The 18892-nt window shown below is 43.6% G+C and overlaps 1 protein-coding gene, 1 long non-coding RNA gene and 1 gene segment (V, D, J or C); 1 reads left to right on the top strand and 2 right to left on the bottom strand.

Moving 5' to 3' along the window:
• The window catches only part of LOC103545034 (platelet binding protein GspB-like), a 476815-nt gene that overhangs the window by 76856 nt on the left and 381067 nt on the right, over positions 1–18892 (bottom strand). The gene's annotated exons all lie outside the window — the stretch shown is intronic.
• LOC139082756 (uncharacterized) overlaps positions 1–18892 on the top strand; it is a 178916-nt gene that overhangs the window by 7221 nt on the left and 152803 nt on the right. The gene's annotated exons all lie outside the window — the stretch shown is intronic.
• LOC103542514 (T-cell receptor gamma chain C region C10.5-like) overlaps positions 14035–18892 on the bottom strand; it is a 49821-nt gene continuing 44963 nt past the window's right edge. The window contains 3 exon segments of the C gene segment in view: positions 14035–14639; positions 17060–17107; positions 17384–17443. Of these exon segments, the coding sequence occupies positions 14497–14639; positions 17060–17107; positions 17384–17443 (251 nt within the window).

Below are 18892 nucleotides of genomic sequence, written 5' to 3' on the forward strand. Positions count from 1 at the left end.
TTTTTATGGCTGAGTAGTATTCCATTGTGTATATATACCACATCTTCTTTATCCAATCATTAGTTTCTGGGCATGTAGGCTGGTTCCACGTCTTGGCTATTGTAAATAATGCTGCAATGAACATAGGGGTGCAACGGACTCTTGAGATATCTGATATCAGGTTCTTAGGATAGATACCCAGTAATGGGATGGCTGGGTCATAGGGTATTTCTATTTTTAACTTTTTGAGAAATCTCCATACTGTTTTCCATAGTGGCTGTACCAGTTTGCATTCCCACCAACAGTGTATGAGGGTTCCTCTTTCTCCACAACCCCTCCAACATTTGTCGTTCTTGGTTTTGGATGTTTTTGCCATTCTAACGGGGGTAAGGTGATATCTTAGTGTAGTTTTGATTTGCATTTCCCTGATGATTAGCGATGATGAACATCTTTTCATGTGTCTATTGGCCATGTTCATATCTTCTTTTGAGAAATGTCTGTTCATGTCCTCTGCCCATTTTTTGATCGGGTTGTTTGTTTTTTTGTTGTTAAGCAGTGTGAGTTCTTTGTATATTATGGAGATTAACCCTTTGTCGGATGAGTGGCTTGTAAATATTTTTTCCCAATTAGTGAGCTGTTTTTTTGTTTCAATCCTGTTTTCCCTTGCCTTGAAGAAGCTCTTTAGTCTGATGAAGTCCCATTTGTTTATTCTTTCTATTGTTTCCCTCAACTGAGGAGTTACAGTGTCTGAAAAGATTCTTTTGAAACTGATGTCAAAGAGTGTACTGCCTATATTCTCTTCCAAAAGACTTATTGTCTCAGGCCTAATCTTTAGGTCTTTGATCCATTTTGAGTTTATTTTGGTGTGTGGAGAAAAAGAATGGTCAATTTTCAATCTTTTGCATGTGGCTGTCCAGTTTTCCCAGCACCATTTGTTGAAGAGACTTTCTTTTCTCCATTGTAGGCCCTCTGCTCCTTTGTCGAAGATTAGCTGTCCATAGATGTGTGGTTTTATCTCTGGGCTTTCAATTCTGTTCCATTGATCTGTGGACCTGTTTTTGTACCAGTACCATGCTGTTTTGATCACTGTAGCTTTGTAGTATGTTTTGAAATCGGGGATTGTGATTCCGCCGGCTTTGTTTTTCTTGCTCAGGATTGCTTTAGCAATTCGCGGTCTTTTGTTGCCCCATATGAATTTTAGGATTGTTTGTTCAATTTCTGTGAAGAATGTTCTTGGGATTCTGATTGGGATAGCATTGAATCTGTATATTGCTTTAGGTAGTATGGACATTTTAACTATGTTTATTCTTCCGATCCATGTGCAAGGGATGTCTTTCCATCTCTTTATGTCATCGCCTATTTCTTTCAAGAGAGTCTTGTAGTTTTCATTGTATAGATCCTTCACTTCCTTGGTTAAGTTTATCCCAAGGTATTTTATTCTTTTCGTTGCTATTGTGAATGGGATAGAGTTCTTGAGTTCTTTTTCTGTTAGTTTATTGTTAGTGTATAGAAATGCTACTGATTTATGCACGTTAATTTTATACCCTGCTACTTTGCTGTAGTTGTTGATTATTTCTAATAGTTTTTCTGTGGATTCTTTGGGGTTTTCTATGTATAAGATCATGTCGTCTGCAAACAACGAGAGTTTTACTTCTTCGTTACCTATTTGGATTCCTTTTATTTCTTTTTCCTGCCGAATTGCTCTGGCCAGCACCTCCAGAACTATGTTGAATAGGAGTGGTGAAAGTGGGCACCCTTGTCTTGTTCCTGTCCTCAGAGGGATGGCTTTCAGCTTTTGTCCATTGAGTATGATGTTGGCTGTGGGTCTATCATATATGGCCTTTATTATGTTGAGGTACTTTCCTTCTATACCCATTTTACTGAGGGTTTTTATCATAAATGGGTGTTGGATCTTGTCGAATGCTTTCTCTGCATCTATTGAGATGATCATGTGGTTTTTGGTTTTCATTTTGTTAATGTAGTGTATCACGTTGATTGACTTGCGGATGTTGAACCATCCCTGTGTCCCTGGTATAAATCCCACTTGATCATGGTGTATAATCTTTTTGATGTATTGCTGTAATCGGTTTGCCAAAATTTTGTTGAGGATTTTTGCATCTATGTTCATCAGTGATATCGGCCTGTAGTTCTCCTTCTTTGTGTTGTCCTTGTCAGGTTTGGGGATCAGAGTGATGTTGGCTTCATAGAATGTGTTAGGGAGTTCTCCATCTTTCTCAATTTTCTGGAACAGTTTGAGGAGAATAGGTATTAAGTCTTCTTTGAATGTTTGGTAGAATTCTCCAGAGAAGCCGTCTGGTCCTGGACTCTTGTTTTTGGGGAGGTTTTTGATTACCGTTTCTATTTCCTTACTTGTGATTGGTCTATTCAGATTCTCCATTTCTTCCTGATTCAGTTTGGGGAGATTGTAGGAGTCTAGGAATTTGTCCATTTCTTCCAGGTTGTTCAATTTGTTGGCATATAGTTTTTCATAGTATTCTCTTATGATCTCTTGTATTTCATTGGTATCTGTTGTGATTTCTCCTCTGTCATTCCTGATTTTATTAATTTGCGATTTCTCTCTTCTTTTCTTGGTGAGTCTGGCTAGGGGTTTGTCAATTTTGTTAATTCTTTCGAAGAACCAACTCTTTGTTTCATTGATCCTTTCTATTGTCTTTTTTGTTTCAATATCGTTTATTTCTGCTCTTATTTTTATTATTTCCCTCCTTCTACTGACTCTGGGCCTTGTTTGTTCTTCTTTTTCTAGTTCTGTTAGGTGTCGTTTGAGGTTGCTTACGTGAGCTTTTTCTTGTTTAGTGAGGTGAGCCTGTATTGCGATGAATTTCCCTCTTAGGACTGCTTTTGCTGCATCCCAAATGATTTGGTATGTCGTGTTCTCATTTTCATTTGTCTCCAGATAATATTTGATTTCTTCTTTAATTTCTTCAATGATCCATTGTTTGTTGAGAAGCGTGTTGTTTAGTCTCCACATTTTTGCACCTTTCTCTGCTTTTTTCTTGTAGTTGATTTCTAGTTTAATAGCGTTATGATCAGAAAAGATGCTTGATATTATTTCAACTCTCTTGTATTTATTGATGTTTGCTTTGGTTCCCAAAATATGGTCAATCCTTGAGAATGTTCCATGTGCACTTGAGAAGAATGTGTAACCTGCTGTTTTTGGATGAAGTGTTCTATATATATCTATTAAGTCCATCTGGTCTAATTTTTCATTTAATTCTATTATTTCCTTGTTGATTTTCTGTCTGGATGTTCTGTCCATTGGTGTTAATGGTGTGTTGAGGTCCCCTACTATTATTGTATTGTTGTTGATGTCTTCTTTTAGATCTATTAAGAGTTGCTTTACAAATTTTGGTGCTCCTGTGTTGGGTGCGTATATATTTATAAGTGTTATGTCTTCTTGGTGGAGAGTCCCTTTTATCATTATATACTGTCCCTCTTTGTCTTTCTTTATCTGTTTTGCTTTGAAATCTACCTTGTCTGATATTAGTATAGCGACACCTGCTTTCTTTTGTTCATTATTAGCTTGGAGTATTGTTCTCCATCCCTTCACTCTGAGTCTGTGTTTGTCTTTGGGGCTGAGGTGTGTTTCCTGGAGGCAGCATATTGTTGGATCTTGTTCTTTGATCCATCCTGCCACTCTGTGTCTTTTGATTGGGGAGTTCAATCCGTTTACATTTAGAGTGATTATTGAGACGTGGTGGCCTACCACTACCATTTTGTGTCTTGTTTTCCGGTTTTCTTCAGTTTCCTTTGTTTCTCGTCCCATGGTTTAATCTGTTCTGATGTAGAGCTGCTACTCTCTGTTGTTGTCCTTCTACTTATCTCCTCTGCTCTTGGTTTTGTAGTCCCTTTCCTTTTTTGGATTTTTCAGGAATGAGGGTTTTCCTGAGGATTTCCTGAAGAGGAGGTTTTGTGGCAATGAACTCCCTTAATTTTTGTTTATCTGGGAAAGTTTTTATTTCTCCATCGTATTTGAAGGATATTTTCGCTGGGTAGAGAATTCTCGGCTGTAGGTTTTTGTCCTTCAGATTTTTGAATATATCATTCCACTCTCTTCTAGCCTGTAAAGTTTCTGCTGAGAAATCTGCTGATAGCCTGATGGGGGTTCCTTTGTAGGTTAGTTTCTTTTGCCTGGCTGTCCTTAATATTTTCTCCTTGTCGTTGACTTTTGCTAGCTTCACTACTATATGCCGTGGAGTTGGTCTTCTTGCATTGATAAAGTTTGGAGATCTATTGGCTTCTGTCACCTGAAGATCCATCTCCCTCACCAGATTTGGGAAGTTCTCAGCCATTATTTCTTTGAATAGGTTTTCTGCCCCTTTCTCCTTCTCTTCTCCCTCTGGTATACCTATAATCCTTACGTTGCATCTCCTAATTGTGTCTGATAATTCTCGGAGAGTTTCTTCATTTCTTTTAAGTCTTGCTTCTCTCTCCTCCTCTGCCTGCAACAATTCTATATTGCCATCTTCCAAATTGCTAATTCTTTCCTCCATATTATCGGCCCTACTGTTCAGAGCATCTAGATTTTTCTTAATCTCCTCTATTGTGTTCTTCATTTCCAGTATTTCTGTTTGGTTCTTCTTTATCGTATCAAACTCTTTTGTGACATAGCTCCTGAACTCGTTGAGTTGTCGGTCAGAATTCTCTCTTAACTCAGTGAGTATTTTAATGATGGCTGTTTTGAAGTCATCATCATTTAGGTTATATATCTCATTTTCTTTGGGATTGTTTTCTGTGTATTTGTTACTTTCTTTCTGTTCTGGAGATTTGATGTATTTTTTCATATTGCTTGATGATGTTGATTTGTGCCTCCGCATGGAGATAGAGTTTAGTTGCTCCTTTCACTTGTTTCAGCTGCTGCGGTGGGGGGAGCAGCTGTTTATACTTCACCAACCAGGAACCCTGTCCGTAGTTGCTAACTGGGCCTGGGCCCCTCTTCGTAGCCACAGTGGCCCTTTGGATTCCCTCCTCTGCCGTGGGGGCCGTCACGGGGGGCTTCAGACTGCAGGTGCCTACTGTTGTTGCCCACCTAGATGCGCTCTCTCCTTGGGGTCTGCAACGGTGTTATGGGCTTTTCCAGCGGCCAGGGGTGGGATCACTTTTATTTGTCGCTCGGTTGCTGTCGGCACCCACCAAATCTCACTTGTCCTCTATGGGTCGCAGGAGAGCTATTGGCATCTTCTACAGTCTGTGGTTAGTACACCTAGCTATGCTGCTTTTGCCCTGGGGTCTTCCAGCCTTGTGGCTGGCGGCTGGGTGCCTTCTACTGGTGCTGTGCCGAGGCTTTCCCTAAGGCTTCTGTGAGCCTGTAGGGTTTCCCCCTAGGCTACTAAGCTGGGTCTCTGGAACTCTCTCCAGCCCCAGTCCTCTCCGAGATCTCCGGCAATCCCTAGCCTCACCTGGTGGGCAACGGCAGCTGGGGGTCGCCCCGCCCTCTGGGCTTCTCTCCGGGCCTCTGCCGGGAGCTCTGAATGCTCAGCGTGGCCCCTCTGCTACCGGCAGACAGAGAGTTTTGTCTGCTGCCCAGGCGGAGCTCCGGCGCTTCTCCACCGGATCGCCGGACCCGCCTTTGAAAGTTCCCCCGCCCCGGTCCTCTCCGAGATCTCCGGCAATCCCTAGTCCCACGGGGCGGGCAACGGCAGCTGGGGGTCGCCCCGCCCTCTGGGCTTCTCTCCGGGCCTCTGCCGGGAGCTCTGAATGCTCAGCGTGGCCCCTCTGCTACCGGCAGACAGAGAGTTTTGTCTGCTGCCCGGGCGGAGCTCCGGCGCTTCTCCACCGGATCGCCGGACCCGCCTTTGAAAGTTCCCCCGCCCCGGTCCTCTCCGAGATCTCCGGCAATCCCTAGTCCCACGGGGCGGGCAACGGCAGCTGGGGGTCGCCCCGCCCTCTGGGCTTCTGTCCGGGCTTGTGCCGGGAGCCCTGAGTGCTCAGCGTGGCCCCTCTGCTACCGGCAGACAGGGAGTTTTGTCTGCTGCCTGGGGGAGCTCCGGCACTTCCCCTCCGGGTCGCCGATCCGGCCTTTGAAAATTCCCCCGCCCCGGTCCTCTCCGAGATCTCCGGCAATCCCTAGTCCCACGGGGCGGGCAACGGCAGCTGGGGGTCGCCCCGCCCTCTGGGCTTCTCTCCGGGCCTCTGCCGGGAGCTCTGAATGCTCAGCGTGGCCCCTCTGCTACCGGCAGACAGAGAGTTTTGTCTGCTGCCCGGGCGGAGCTCCGGCGCTTCTCCACCGGATCGCCGGACCCGCCTTTGAAAGTTCCCCCGCCCCGGTCCTCTCCGAGATCTCCGGCAATCCCTAGTCCCACGGGGCGGGCAACGGCAGCTGGGGGTCGCCCCGCCCTCTGGGCTTCTCTCCGGGCCTCTGCCGGGAGCTCTGAATGCTCAGCGTGGCCCCTCTGCTACCGGCAGACAGAGAGTTTTGTCTGCTGCCCGGGCGGAGCTCCGGCGCTTCTCGACCGGATCGCCGGACCCGCCTTTGAAAGTTCCCCCGCCCCGGTCCTCTCCGAGATCTCCGGCAATCCCTAGTCCCACGGGGCGGGCAATGGCAGCTGGGGGTCGCCCCGCCCTCTGGGCTTCTGTCCGGGCTTGTGCCGGGAGCCCTGAGTGCTCAGCGTGGCCCCTCTGCTACCGGCAGACAGAGAGTTTTGTCTGCTGCCTGGGGGAGCTCCGGCACTTCCCCTCCGGGTCGCCGATCCGGCCTTTGAAAATTCCCCCGCCCCGGTCCTCTCCGAGATCTCCGGCAATCCCTAGTCCCACGGGGCGGGCAACGGCAGCTGGGGGTCGCCCCGCCCTCTGGGCTTCTGTCCGGGCCTCTGCCGGGAGCTCTGAATGCTCAGCGTGGCCCCTCTGCTACCGGCAGACAGAGAGTTTTGTCTGCTGCCTGGCGGAGCTCTGGCGCTTCCCCACCGGGTCGCCGGACCCGCCTTTGAAAGATCCCCCGCCCCGGTCCTCTCCGAGATCTCCGGCAATCCCTAGTCCCACGGGGCGGGCAATGGCAGCTGGGAGACCTCCGTGCCCACCGTGTCTCTCTCTGGGACCCTCCGGGCGCCCCGAGCACCAGGCCGGGTCTCCCCGCCAATGGCGGGGAGAGACTCTCCCCGCGGGCTCAGGTGTGCAACTCCAAAGTTTCCCTCTGCGTTTAGGAGTAATTGCGGGGGGTTTAAGTAGGGTTCTGGTCACCTGTTTCCACCGTCGCTCCTCTGTTGTGTTCTCGCTCCTGCCCTAGATGTGTGTGGATCCTCTGGGGGCGTCCGTTGGAAGAAAGCCGCTTGCGGGTACTAGGCTGCCCGTCGGGGTCGGAGAGTTTTCACCTATTTCCACATCCTCCCGGAGGAAAGTCCGTCCACCTTCCGATGTATAGTCGCGTGGGTGTCTCAGACGTCCTGAGATGCTGTCTGGATATCCTTTGTCAAGCGATAAGTGTCCAAATAATTGTAGACTCGAAGGGCGAGAGACAAAGAGGACTACTCACGGCGCCATCTTGGAAACTCATGTCTCTTTGTATTTCTTTTTGAACACCCTAGACTTCCCTTCTGTTTTATAACTCATGTACACGGGCTCTTTGTACAATTTTAAAAAGTAATAAAAATCCAACATATCAAAAATATTATGTTTATTTATCTTGTTTTGCGTTATGGATTTGGCGAAATGTGTTTGAATTACAAAGAGAGGACAAGGAAGGATTGTGAATACATAAAAAAGTCAGTAGACATTTTCTATTACTTTTATCATTAAATAGTATCTTTCCCTTAAACTGTGGTTCTGAAATAGGCTGAGTACTCCTATTTTGGACCCACGCTATGAAATCATTGCCATCATTTTCCCTTTGTGTTTAACTAATTTGAATTAAAACGAACTAAAGCCTATGGTGAACTATTTTTTAAAACATGTACATTCACCTCAATGCTTCACAGGAAAGCAGCCTGTCTGTAGTTTTCTTCCATTATCCATTGGCTCATTCAAGAAAAACTCACTTGTATGTAGTGGAAATGGTGCTGTTTTGGGTGGAAATTGGCCATTTGTGCAGATCACGTCAACTCCACCTGTGTTTGTTCTAAGAATGGGCCAAATGACAGAAATGTAACTGGAAAGTTCACTGACAGGCTGGGTCCTAACCGGAAGAGCTTCCCATGAAGGAGAAAGGAATGAGGAACAGCTCCAGGGGCTGCTGTGGAACTAAAACTTCAGGAACTCAATGGCGTTACCACAGTGAGAATGTCCTGTCTCAAGAGTGGACACCAAGAGAGTAGGTGCCGAAGCCCGCAGATGATACCTAAGCAGGATGTCAGCGTATTAATTTAACCTGAGAAAGAGCTCTCCTCCAGACATGCTGGGCTCAACCAGCAGACGCAGCCCATCCTCACAGGAAGCCAAGGCTCACCCAGAAGTTGGCTCTCAGAGCCCTGAGAAGAATGGAGTGAATGATTTCAATGTTCCATGAGGTCAGGCTGTGAAAGCCTAAGGCATTGATCTCAACGATAGAGCTCCACTTCCACTGAGATGGACAGATTGCGTCCGTGGGCCTGGGCACCCACTCTCTCCCATGCTTGGGTGGGTGGGAGTGCGGACATTTGCTCTTTAAGCTCACATTGCTGAACAACCCTCTTCTAATTGAACCCAATGACACTTTTATCTGATGTCAGTGTCCTCTGTTAAGCCTTGCTCGGGTTGACTCTGACTCATTTTAGAGGGATTTATATGATTCAGTATATGACATTCAATTACACTGTTGAACTCAGGGCCTCTGTGTCTCTGTGTTCTTGTGAGGGAAAAAGCATATCACTGTTGCCCTCATTTACAGTAAATCCTTGCTACCAGGTTCACAGGCACAGGACTATGTCACTCTGTCCACACTCAGAAAATGAAACCAAAACTACCAGCCTCAGTAAATCGAATAACATGGAAGAGCTCAGATACTTGGTGGACTGTTAGGATGATCTTAGTGCTCCAAGATGTCCTGTCTGCTCTTTCCTTCAAAACAGGGTCATGAGAGTGGACTGAGATGAGGCATCTCAACAGTCCTTGGCATAAGACTCCCAACTCACAATGTGGCTAACTGGAGTAAACGCTGTATATAAGAAGCAGGGAACCCCCGACCACAGCCTAAGAGCGTGTTTGACAGCAATCGCATGTGTGTATAGATGGATATTTTCCTCCCATTAGCTGTGACCTTTTGAAAATGAGCAAAACTCGTTATGGTTTAACTCTCCTTAATTTATCTTTTGACACCCTAGCCACTACTTGCAGAACCCCACCAGTAAGGGTGGGTTTAGCTTTGAGCATTTTCCACGAATCAACCACATTTGACAGAGCGTGTAAACAAAAGAAGCCTGAGAAAATAACACGCCAGCAGCCACACCAGCCCCCTCCCGCCACCCAGGCTATGCCCTCCACCACCACCTGTGCTCTCGCTCTCTGTGCCCCCTCATTCAGGGCAGCCCAGGCCCAGTGCGGGAGGAAGTTGCTCAGAAGTTGGAAACCACTGGAGACACTGCCTAGTAGCGCCTGGCAGTGAAGTCAGCTGTGCAAAGCTCTCAGTGATTTGCAGGTTTCCCCTCTTTGCTTCTACTCTTTCCCAATATAGATATAGTTCCAGGTCTCTAAGGAGAGGGCTGGATATTTGGCCTAGAGAATCTGCTCAGATTCATCGGGATCGAGGAGTAGATCTATCAATCTTTCTTCTATCTGTTGGGTCTTATTCTGTTTCCAGATGGGAATCTCTACTTGGTTTCCAAAAGGAACATGTTTCACAGAAACTGAAGCTGATTGTATAGAAGCAAACAAAAAATTTTGCCAATTTTAATTGAGATATTGTTTTAATTGTAACATATGGAAGTTTTTACTTTAAAGGGATTAGTTAGAGAAAATACAAAAATATACAATCTCTTATTTTTTTTTTCACCCTCTACCATAAATTGAACGTGTTGTTTTATGCCTATGATTGCAGAAGTACAGAGATGCATACAAATGAGTGTGATACATGTTGGTCTTTTTACTCAGTAGAAGAAATGGTCAAAGGACGGGAACAAATATTTCACAGAAATAGAGATATAACTTTCAATATATGAAAAGATGCTTCTCCTCACTCAGAGTAAGAGAAAAGTAAATTAAAACAGTATTGAGATACTACTTTTCACCTGTCCGATTAGAAAGACCTGAGGCACACTCTTGGCATTGGCCAACACGGTGGTAGAAGTACAAAATGGCGCTCTCTCGATTGTGGGCAAGTTGGAAATACCTATCAAAATACCCAACACACACGTTCAAAGTGAGAGAAAACAATGTTGTAATTTCAGCATTTCTTATAAAGCAGAGGGCTGGAAATGAGCCACTGGTCTATCACAGGAAGCTGACTGTATAAGGTGTTGACATTCACCAGTGAAATATCATGCAGCCATCTCAGTGTCCCTCTACACTGACGTGAAAAGAGCTGTAGGATGTTTAAGGGAAAAGAGAAGTGCAGAATAATGTATATCGTTCACTACCTCTGTGTAAAAAACAGGGAAATAAGAATATATATATACAGGTATATGTATTTATATGTGTACATTCATATTTGCATAAATAAAAACTGGAAGGATGCACAAGAAACAAAAGTATGACCTGTAAGAAGTGGGGAGATAGGGACAGTGGTTGAAGCAAGATCTCAATGCATTTTTTAGAGTGTTTTGATTTTTGAATCATGTGAAGGTATTGGCTAACAATTTTTATTGGGTTAGGCTATGCATATTATTTTTCCAATTCTTCCTGATTAACTTTCCATTTCCTTAAACAATCTACATTTTGGGAAGATGCATAGTAGACAATCATACGTCATCTTTTAGTTTATTTTTTAGTTTCTTCTTGCAAATTTTGGTTGATTTGGGGCTGCTATAAAAGATGCTACAGTAAATGAACATCCTTGCACATAAATCTCGGTACATACCTTTTGTTTCCTTAGGAAATTGATGGGTCAAATGATTAGAACACTTTTCAGGTTGCAGCATGTAAAGTGTAGCTGCATCTTACACTTGTGTGATGGGCTCTGTGATGGCTCCTCATTGTGATCTGGGACAGCAGCCCTGGAGCTCAGGAACTCTTTCAGTCATTTGCTGACCTCCACTTTGGTGCACATTAGAATTAATAAAGGAGATTTTAAAAGATATCCTGTCCTGTGATGAAGTCTGGGCCTCAGTGGATTTTAAAAGCTCCCAGGAAAGAGCCACTGGTATAATGGCTAGAGCAGCAGGTCTTAAGTCAGGCAGACCTGAAGTCATGTGGACTCGGGCATTACTCTGTGTTTACTCTTAGACATATTTCTTAGCTTCTCTGGGACCTAGTCTTCTCATCAGTGATATGAGCATGATACCCGTATGTGGTACAGTGAGAGCATTAGACATAAAGCATGCAAACTGCCTAGCAGAATTCCTGATGCTCACTAAGTGGTAGGCGCTTGTTGTTATTCAAACAAAGAAAAGATAGTAATCAAGCAAAACAGCTTAGTAGAACTTGACAGAGTCCATGCATTTACCCAGATAAGATTTCATGACTGATGAAAATATTGAGTTTCTAGCCTTTTGGGTGAACTGTATCATGTTGGTGTAGTATCTTTGGTTATCCCTTATTACTTGGATTTTCTAATTGGGAGTCATATGGGACTTTGACTAATATAAAGAAGAAATCAAATATTACTCAATTATGACCTGTGTGATTGACAGAAAGCCTTCAAAAAATGAAGTCTCTGAGGAAAAAAACTCCAAAAGAGTAGGGAGAGTTTATAAGGTGGAAATTCTGATAGTTGTTGCTTTGAGGCTTCCCTCTGTTACAGCTGAGAAGTGGATGGAGACTCTTGCTCTATAAAGACTATTGAGACACGAGTGTTTTTATGTGGAATTGTGTAAATCTTTGCCTAGTTTTCCATTGCACACCTGTGGATGCATCCTGTTGTTCTGGTATTCAGTTTATCCAACCCAGTGCCATGGACTTTAGTCACAGAAGCCCTATTGGTGGGTGGAGGTCAGCGTATAAAAGTCTTCCCAGCATAAAAATCGTGTGGCGGATTGGCCTATGACCCTCAGATTGTCCGAACAGCATAGGAACAAGGAGAGGAAGTGTGGACAGTCGAAGAGGCAGTCCTCTTCCCCAACTCTTAGCCTAATAAGGAGGGCAATTTTCCTGTTTTAGTTCAAACTAAAGTGACCTGCTTCTACTCTAGTAGCAAATAATGTAGAATTTAAGAGCAGAGCTCCTGCAGCCAGGCTGCTGTGTTCAAATCCCAGCTCTGCTTCTTATCAGCTGTCTAACTAAGGGGACTTCTTTACCCCTCTCTGCCTGTTTCCCCATCTATAAAACAGAGATAACTGTACATGTCTCACAGGATTCTTGTGAGAGTTAAAGAAGTTAACGTGTACTTAGCCCAGTACCAGTAAGCACCATACCAGCATTTGCTATTATTTCCTCATTCAGATGGTAATCACTGAATTTGTAAATTGCATTAGAATCCTGATATTATTTAATTTGAACACTTTCTTCTAAAGCTGGGTAGACTTAGACAATGTGACATGGTCAAGAACAAATGACACAGCTAGTTAGAGGCAGACCAAGGAGCCGAGGCTCTTACTATGGGGTGTGAGGTGTGACCTCTAGGCCAGTGTTTCTCCCACCACACTACATGGCAACCGTGCTGGGGTGGAAAATTACTGGCCCAAAAAGGATGTATAATGTGCATCCAACCCTAGAAATGCACCTGAACCTACCAGAGGCTTCCACAGGTGATTCTGAGGACCTCCAGGCCCATTCCGTCTAGGGGAGGAGCTGGGGCGTCAGAATGGTGCACCCAGAGAGCACCACCAACAGGCCTGCTCTGCCCGAGACTCTCAGTCCATTTCATTAGCAGCCCCCAAAAAGCAGCTGCAAATCTAGGACACAGGCTCTCAGAACAAAGTAGGATTTCCATACTGTTGATAACAAAGGGAGTAATTATGTTAATAATAGAGTAAATACATGAGGAGAAAACACAGATGCACACACAAGTCCTTAAGAGAATTCTCACTGACCCCTTGGAGGATTCCTTTAGTAGAGAAGCTGTGCAGGTTTTGGTTGTTTTGTTTTTCCCGGTGGACAGTGGGTGAAGGGAAAGCCACCTGATAGTAGGTAAGAAGATACCAGCTCTGACTTCAGAGTGACCTGGCTCTAAATGACTATTACTTGCAAAATAGTGACCTTGAGCAAGAACTTAATCTCTCCAAATCTATACACTGTGGACTATAATTGTACCTACCCCTGGGGGCTCTCGAGGATTATTGGGATCCTCTGGGTCATAGCAGAAACTCTCTGAGTCCCTATTCCATCCACATCTAACCTCTCTGCGAGGAAATAAGATTAGAGATGACTGTCAGTGCTTTTGTGTGTCTGTGGATCTACTATTCAAAAGTAGAAGTGCCAACAGTGGATGCTAATGCTGTTGAGGACGTGCCAGTACCAGGAATTATTAACTCATCTAATCCACACAACTCCAGGAGACAGGGCGCTGCAACTCCATTCCACAGATGAGGAAGTGATGGCACAGAGAGTTCAAATAGCTTGCCTGAGGTCACACAGAGGCTATATCAGACCCAGGATTCAAACCCAGGCACTGGGGGTTCAGAGTCCAGGGGCTTAACCTCTCTACTGTGAAGCCTTTTGGTGTGAGTCTATGTTTTGTGGGGTTACTGTGAGGACCAGGAAACAGAGTACTTGTGAAACACTAGTGTAGAGCTGGGCACACGCAGTGCAAGTCATGCTAGATGTTATACTGATGCCATCGGAAGGTCCCAGACCAAATGAGTGCGAATCTGGTGACTTGAAAGAGAAGTAACCTGGCTGCCTTCATTTGACTGTGGCTCCTCTTGGAGCCAGTGCCCCAAAGAAAGCGTCATGACCACTATCTCAGGGAAATAATTAGAGCTGTGGTGTTGACCATCATCACAGCCAACACTGGATTTGTTGGCTCAGGTGTCATGCTGCTTCTTACCTTGGATTTTCAGTTAGATTTCATCAAATTCAAGTACACACAGACAAATGTAGACTTTTGGCTTTTTTTTATTGTGCCTATAATGAAAAACAAAATATGGAATTCAACTAACAGCGATGGTGGCTTCAGGATGTGTAAAATGGAAGGGTTCAAGGTGGTCATCTGGTCACGTGGCCCTACAGGATGTGACTAGAGCTGCATGCCGTCTCTACTCGGAAGGCATGGTTATTCGGGTTGCTGGAGGAGCTGATGGAGATCATTCAGATAGTGGTGCTAAAGGACGACCTGGGGCCCTGCCACTAAGTAATGGCAGAATTCATTGCTGTTACAGAAAAAATGTTTCTGTTTCAAGCGGTTTGAAAAACCATCACAAAATAATGGCATAACAGAAAAGTACACATGTGAACTGACATAACACTAACCCAGAGAGAAAGCCCAGCTTGATGCTCAGGAGACAATTCCAGGGACAAAAAAATGATGAATAAATGTTGACTTCATTGTGCCACCATCTGTTACGAACTCTTTCCATCACCACAGACCGCTGCTCTCCTAAACAGGCAGAGGGCAATGATGGCAAGGTAGACCGCGCTCTTGACGAGTAGGAGGAGGTAGGTGTAATAGGCAGAGATGCTGGTGAGCTGCATCTGCACAGTGTCTAAGAGAAGTCATATGATTAGTTTCAACTGTTCTTTTGAAACGATGGGACATATCAATGGAGGGTGGTCACGGTTCTCTATTTCTGATGACCTGCATTGCAGTGAAACGCCATACCACCAAAACCCAAAAGTAAACATCTACCCCCTCTACCACCACAGACAGCAACAAGACAACACAGAATCCAGTTTACAGGTCATGTCAATCAACAACCTTTGCTAAATTCATTTAGAGCATTCCAAAATGCAAAAAATAAGGTTGTATTTTTAATGAATGAGTCTAATGGGAAAAAAAGCTTTGTAGTAAATAGTTTTTGTTTTTTTTTTGAGGAAGATTAGTGTTGACCTAACATCTCCCGCCAATTCTCCTCTTTTTGCTGAGAAAGACTGGCCCTGAGCTAACATCTGTGCCCATCTTCCTCTATTTTATGTGGGATGCCTGCCACGGCATGGCTGCACCTGGGATCCGAACTGGCGAACTCTGGGCTAAAGCGGAACGTGTGAACTTGATCGCTGCACCACTGGGCTGGCCCTGGTAAATAGATTTTTATCGATTCTTTACCCTCACCATGTCTCTAAGAGATAATAATAGCTAATATTCATTAACCACTAACCAAATGACAAATGCTTGTTCTGAGAGCTTTGCATACAAATCTTTACTGTTATTTAATTTTTATAATAAACTATGAGATTATTATTTTCATTCCCATTTTACACATAAACTGAGGACAGAGAGAGAAATTACTTGCCTGACATCATGCATTCACTAAGTACCAGAAGCCAGATTTCAATCCCAGCACCATGACTTTAAAGAACATACTCTTAGTGTTCTTTACACACTTCTGCAATTACTCACTTCTGTAATTCTGCTTCTCCAAGTGCAATTAATAGCCCAGATATCAAACACTTAACCCTAGATGTAAAGTGGAATCCCGATTCAAAAGCATTTGAACCATTACATGTTGTGCATGCAATGAGATTCCTACGAAGGGTACAATCCATGGAAATTCGGTGGTGTTCACGGTCAGGAGAGTGGGAGGGTTGAGTAAAGAGGGCTTCATATAAAATGGAAGAGAGTGGTTAATCCAAAGTCTCCAAAGTTTTAGGAGGTCATGGCTCACTCACCTGTCCTTCCTAAAAGTCTCTCATTGTGGCTATGAGGCTATAGGATAATTGCACTTTGAAGTTTGGCGAGAAATATATGATGTCAAGAAATAATTAACGACAATGACGGTGAGCCAGACTGGCTATTCAATGAACCACTAGGCTGTGTGTCTTCTTGTGGAAATTTCCCTTTTACGTGACTTATCTTCATACAGTCAGAGCTGCAGAATCATTAGCACTTGCTGTGGAAAGGGATCTCAGAGGAGATGTGCTCATAACTCCTTGACCTTGGTCAGGTGAGGTGTTAGCTGAGGTCCAGGGACCTCTTGATATTGGAAATGGAGGGAAGATCAGCAGGGCTAAAGCCAATGCTTCTAGTTACTTTCTTTGTACACATGTAGCAAGAAAGGGCCAGAAACTGGTACTTATAAATCAGAAACCCTACACTAGACGTTCCACATAAGGTGACCTTATCTCTTCAATAACTGAGTTAGGTTTAATTATTCCTGCTTGGCAGATGAGGAAAGTGTTGCTCAGAAAATTAAGTAATTTACCCATCTTTATGCAATTGATCATTAAAAGAACTGGGGTCAAGTCCAGTCTGGGATACTGTGAAACCCATGCTCTTACCCACCCCCCACCATGCGTCCGTCATGTCTCAGTGCCTTGGCTCTGAGGTTTCTTGCTCTAGGACTAAATTGTAGAGGAACAAGAGAGAATTGAATGAAGTGTCTGAACTCTGGATTCAGATGGGCGGATTAAAACCGCAGATCCAGCTGTGTGGCATAGTGCCAGGGACTTAATTAATTTTAGCTCATTGTCCTCATCTATAAAATGGGGAAAATATATTGTGCCACCTCGTAGAAGCATCATAAGAATTAAACAAGAAATTGCATGCAACACACAGCACAATGACTTCTATATTGGAAGCTCTCAGTACAGTCAGTTCATGTTATTAGCTACTAGCAAGGACCAAAGTCTTCAAAAAAAATCTAGAAGCACCATCATATTACATATTATTCAGTCGGTAGAAACAACAACAAAAAAAGCCACACAAATGAATGAAGTCCGTTATTGGCATAATTCAGAGCCTATCACTGCATGGTCTAATTTATAGCCATGTCATCCCCAAACCAGCATTTACTGTGTTACAATGACTCCTAGGAAGACATGGATTAATGTAAAGTATCACTCTATTCTGCAAAATGCAGCCATTCTTGTTTTTCTACCTTAAACCAAGGGAGTCCAAAAGTTAAGTTTATCCAGAGGAAAAAAATGCTATAGCATGGCATAAAGGCAAATATATACAAGAACTTACTGCTTTCATCTTTCCGACAACGTTTTGTGGTATTAGTAGCAGAGGACTCTAGAAGAAATGAGAGCAAATATTAGTCAACTGTTCATGCCTATTTATTTGTCATGATATATATGTATTCGAATGTTTGTTTGTATATACACACACACCTATATAAAATCTACCCAAAGAGAGACAGGAGAGACTCTCATTAAAAATATGAGCCCTACAATTCCGGGAATACTTGGTCTTGTCTCCTATGAACCAGGGAAGTTCAAAAGGTAATCGGATCAGAAGGGAAAAAATTGCTATAGCATGACAGGAAGGCAAGGATATACAAAAACTTACCACGTTCCTTTACTGGGGAAGCTTCTGTAGAAGGAGTATCAGGGAGACTTGAGTTGAGAACTAGAAGAAAGGAGAGCAAGTATTAGTCAATTATTCATGCCCATTATTTGATAGTGTATATATGTGTTTATATGTGCATGCGTGTATGCGTGCATGCACACACACACACACTCACACTCCTCTGACAGAGAGACTGTCCTTAAAAATGTGAGCCATATGATTCCATGACTAGTTCATCTGATTCTATGTAAGTCAGTAGATCTCATTCAGGTATTGTGTTTCTGCACGTGAAGATGTTGACCTTCACGAAGGATACACTTTTTTCTTCTTCGCAACTGGACTGTAATATCTAAGATTATCTTGTTTTCCTTCTGTATTCACAACTCCTAGCACAGTGTCTGCCACAAAAAAGGGTGTTGGAGAAACACTTGTCGAATGGAAAAATGAGCATAAAATATGGCTACTCTGCAGTCTTCAGCACACGCTGCTGACATGAAGAGTTACTACCAAAATCAATCCATCAACTCTCAGAATCCACAACAGAATTTCACGTTTGAAGGAGTGTAGTTTAGACACATTTCCCATGAGAGCAAAGGAATCAGGCATACCTTTCCAGAGCATGCATATCCCAATATCCCCAACTCATGCCCATGATCTTCCGGAGTTGTGGGGTTTGTGGACATGACAACAATATGAATAAAGCTCATAGCTATTGAGTGATTACTACTGTGCCAGGCGCTATGTTAAATGCTTCACATGCATTATCTCATTTAATGCTCCAGTCACACTGAAATAAGTTGTAGTTTGGAGGACTACTTGTTGCGAACAAGGAATAAGGTTGGGAGGATAATTTGCTGAGAGTCATACCAGTGAGCGCAGAGCCAGCATTCAAAGGATCATTGCGGAGGATTCAGTGAGATGGAGCATGGAAAGGATTTTGTAAAAATAATCCGTAGACATAGAAAATAATCTAGAGAGGAACACCATAATTCCACCATTGTGGACACTAAAAACATCTTCTCTTCCAGATATTTTAATTACTCTCAGCAAATGACCTTTTTATCACAGGAGCTCAGCATTTCAGTGCAATTCTTTCTAAAGATAGAAAGATAGGCCAAGTCACTTTTATTCTTCACAAAATATATACAACCTGAGGTGAGACTTATCCACAATGTAAAAAAAAAAGAAAGTAAATCTACAAAGATAAAATTGTTTTAAAAAGATTTTAAAGATAATTGGATGGAGTTGACTGTTGGATGGAGGAAAACAGTCGAAGCCACTGTTTTGTTTCATCCTTTTTCTTTTAGATGTCTTCTTGTGCATATGGATGTGGTTCTGGTATGCAAATTTATGCACTCAGTGAAATCTTTTTTTGGTAGATCTGAAACTCAGTTTGAGTTACAGAATTTGGAATAAATTCCAAGAATGAAAATGTTAGCATAATCATGTTGAGATGTTAAAATATCTTCAAGAACTGACTTCAACATGTCTTAAAAGTCTCTTTAAAGG

This window comes from Equus przewalskii, chromosome 4, assembly GCF_037783145.1.
Source record: "Equus przewalskii isolate Varuska chromosome 4, EquPr2, whole genome shotgun sequence".
Classification (NCBI taxonomy): Eukaryota; Metazoa; Chordata; class Mammalia; order Perissodactyla; family Equidae; genus Equus; species Equus przewalskii.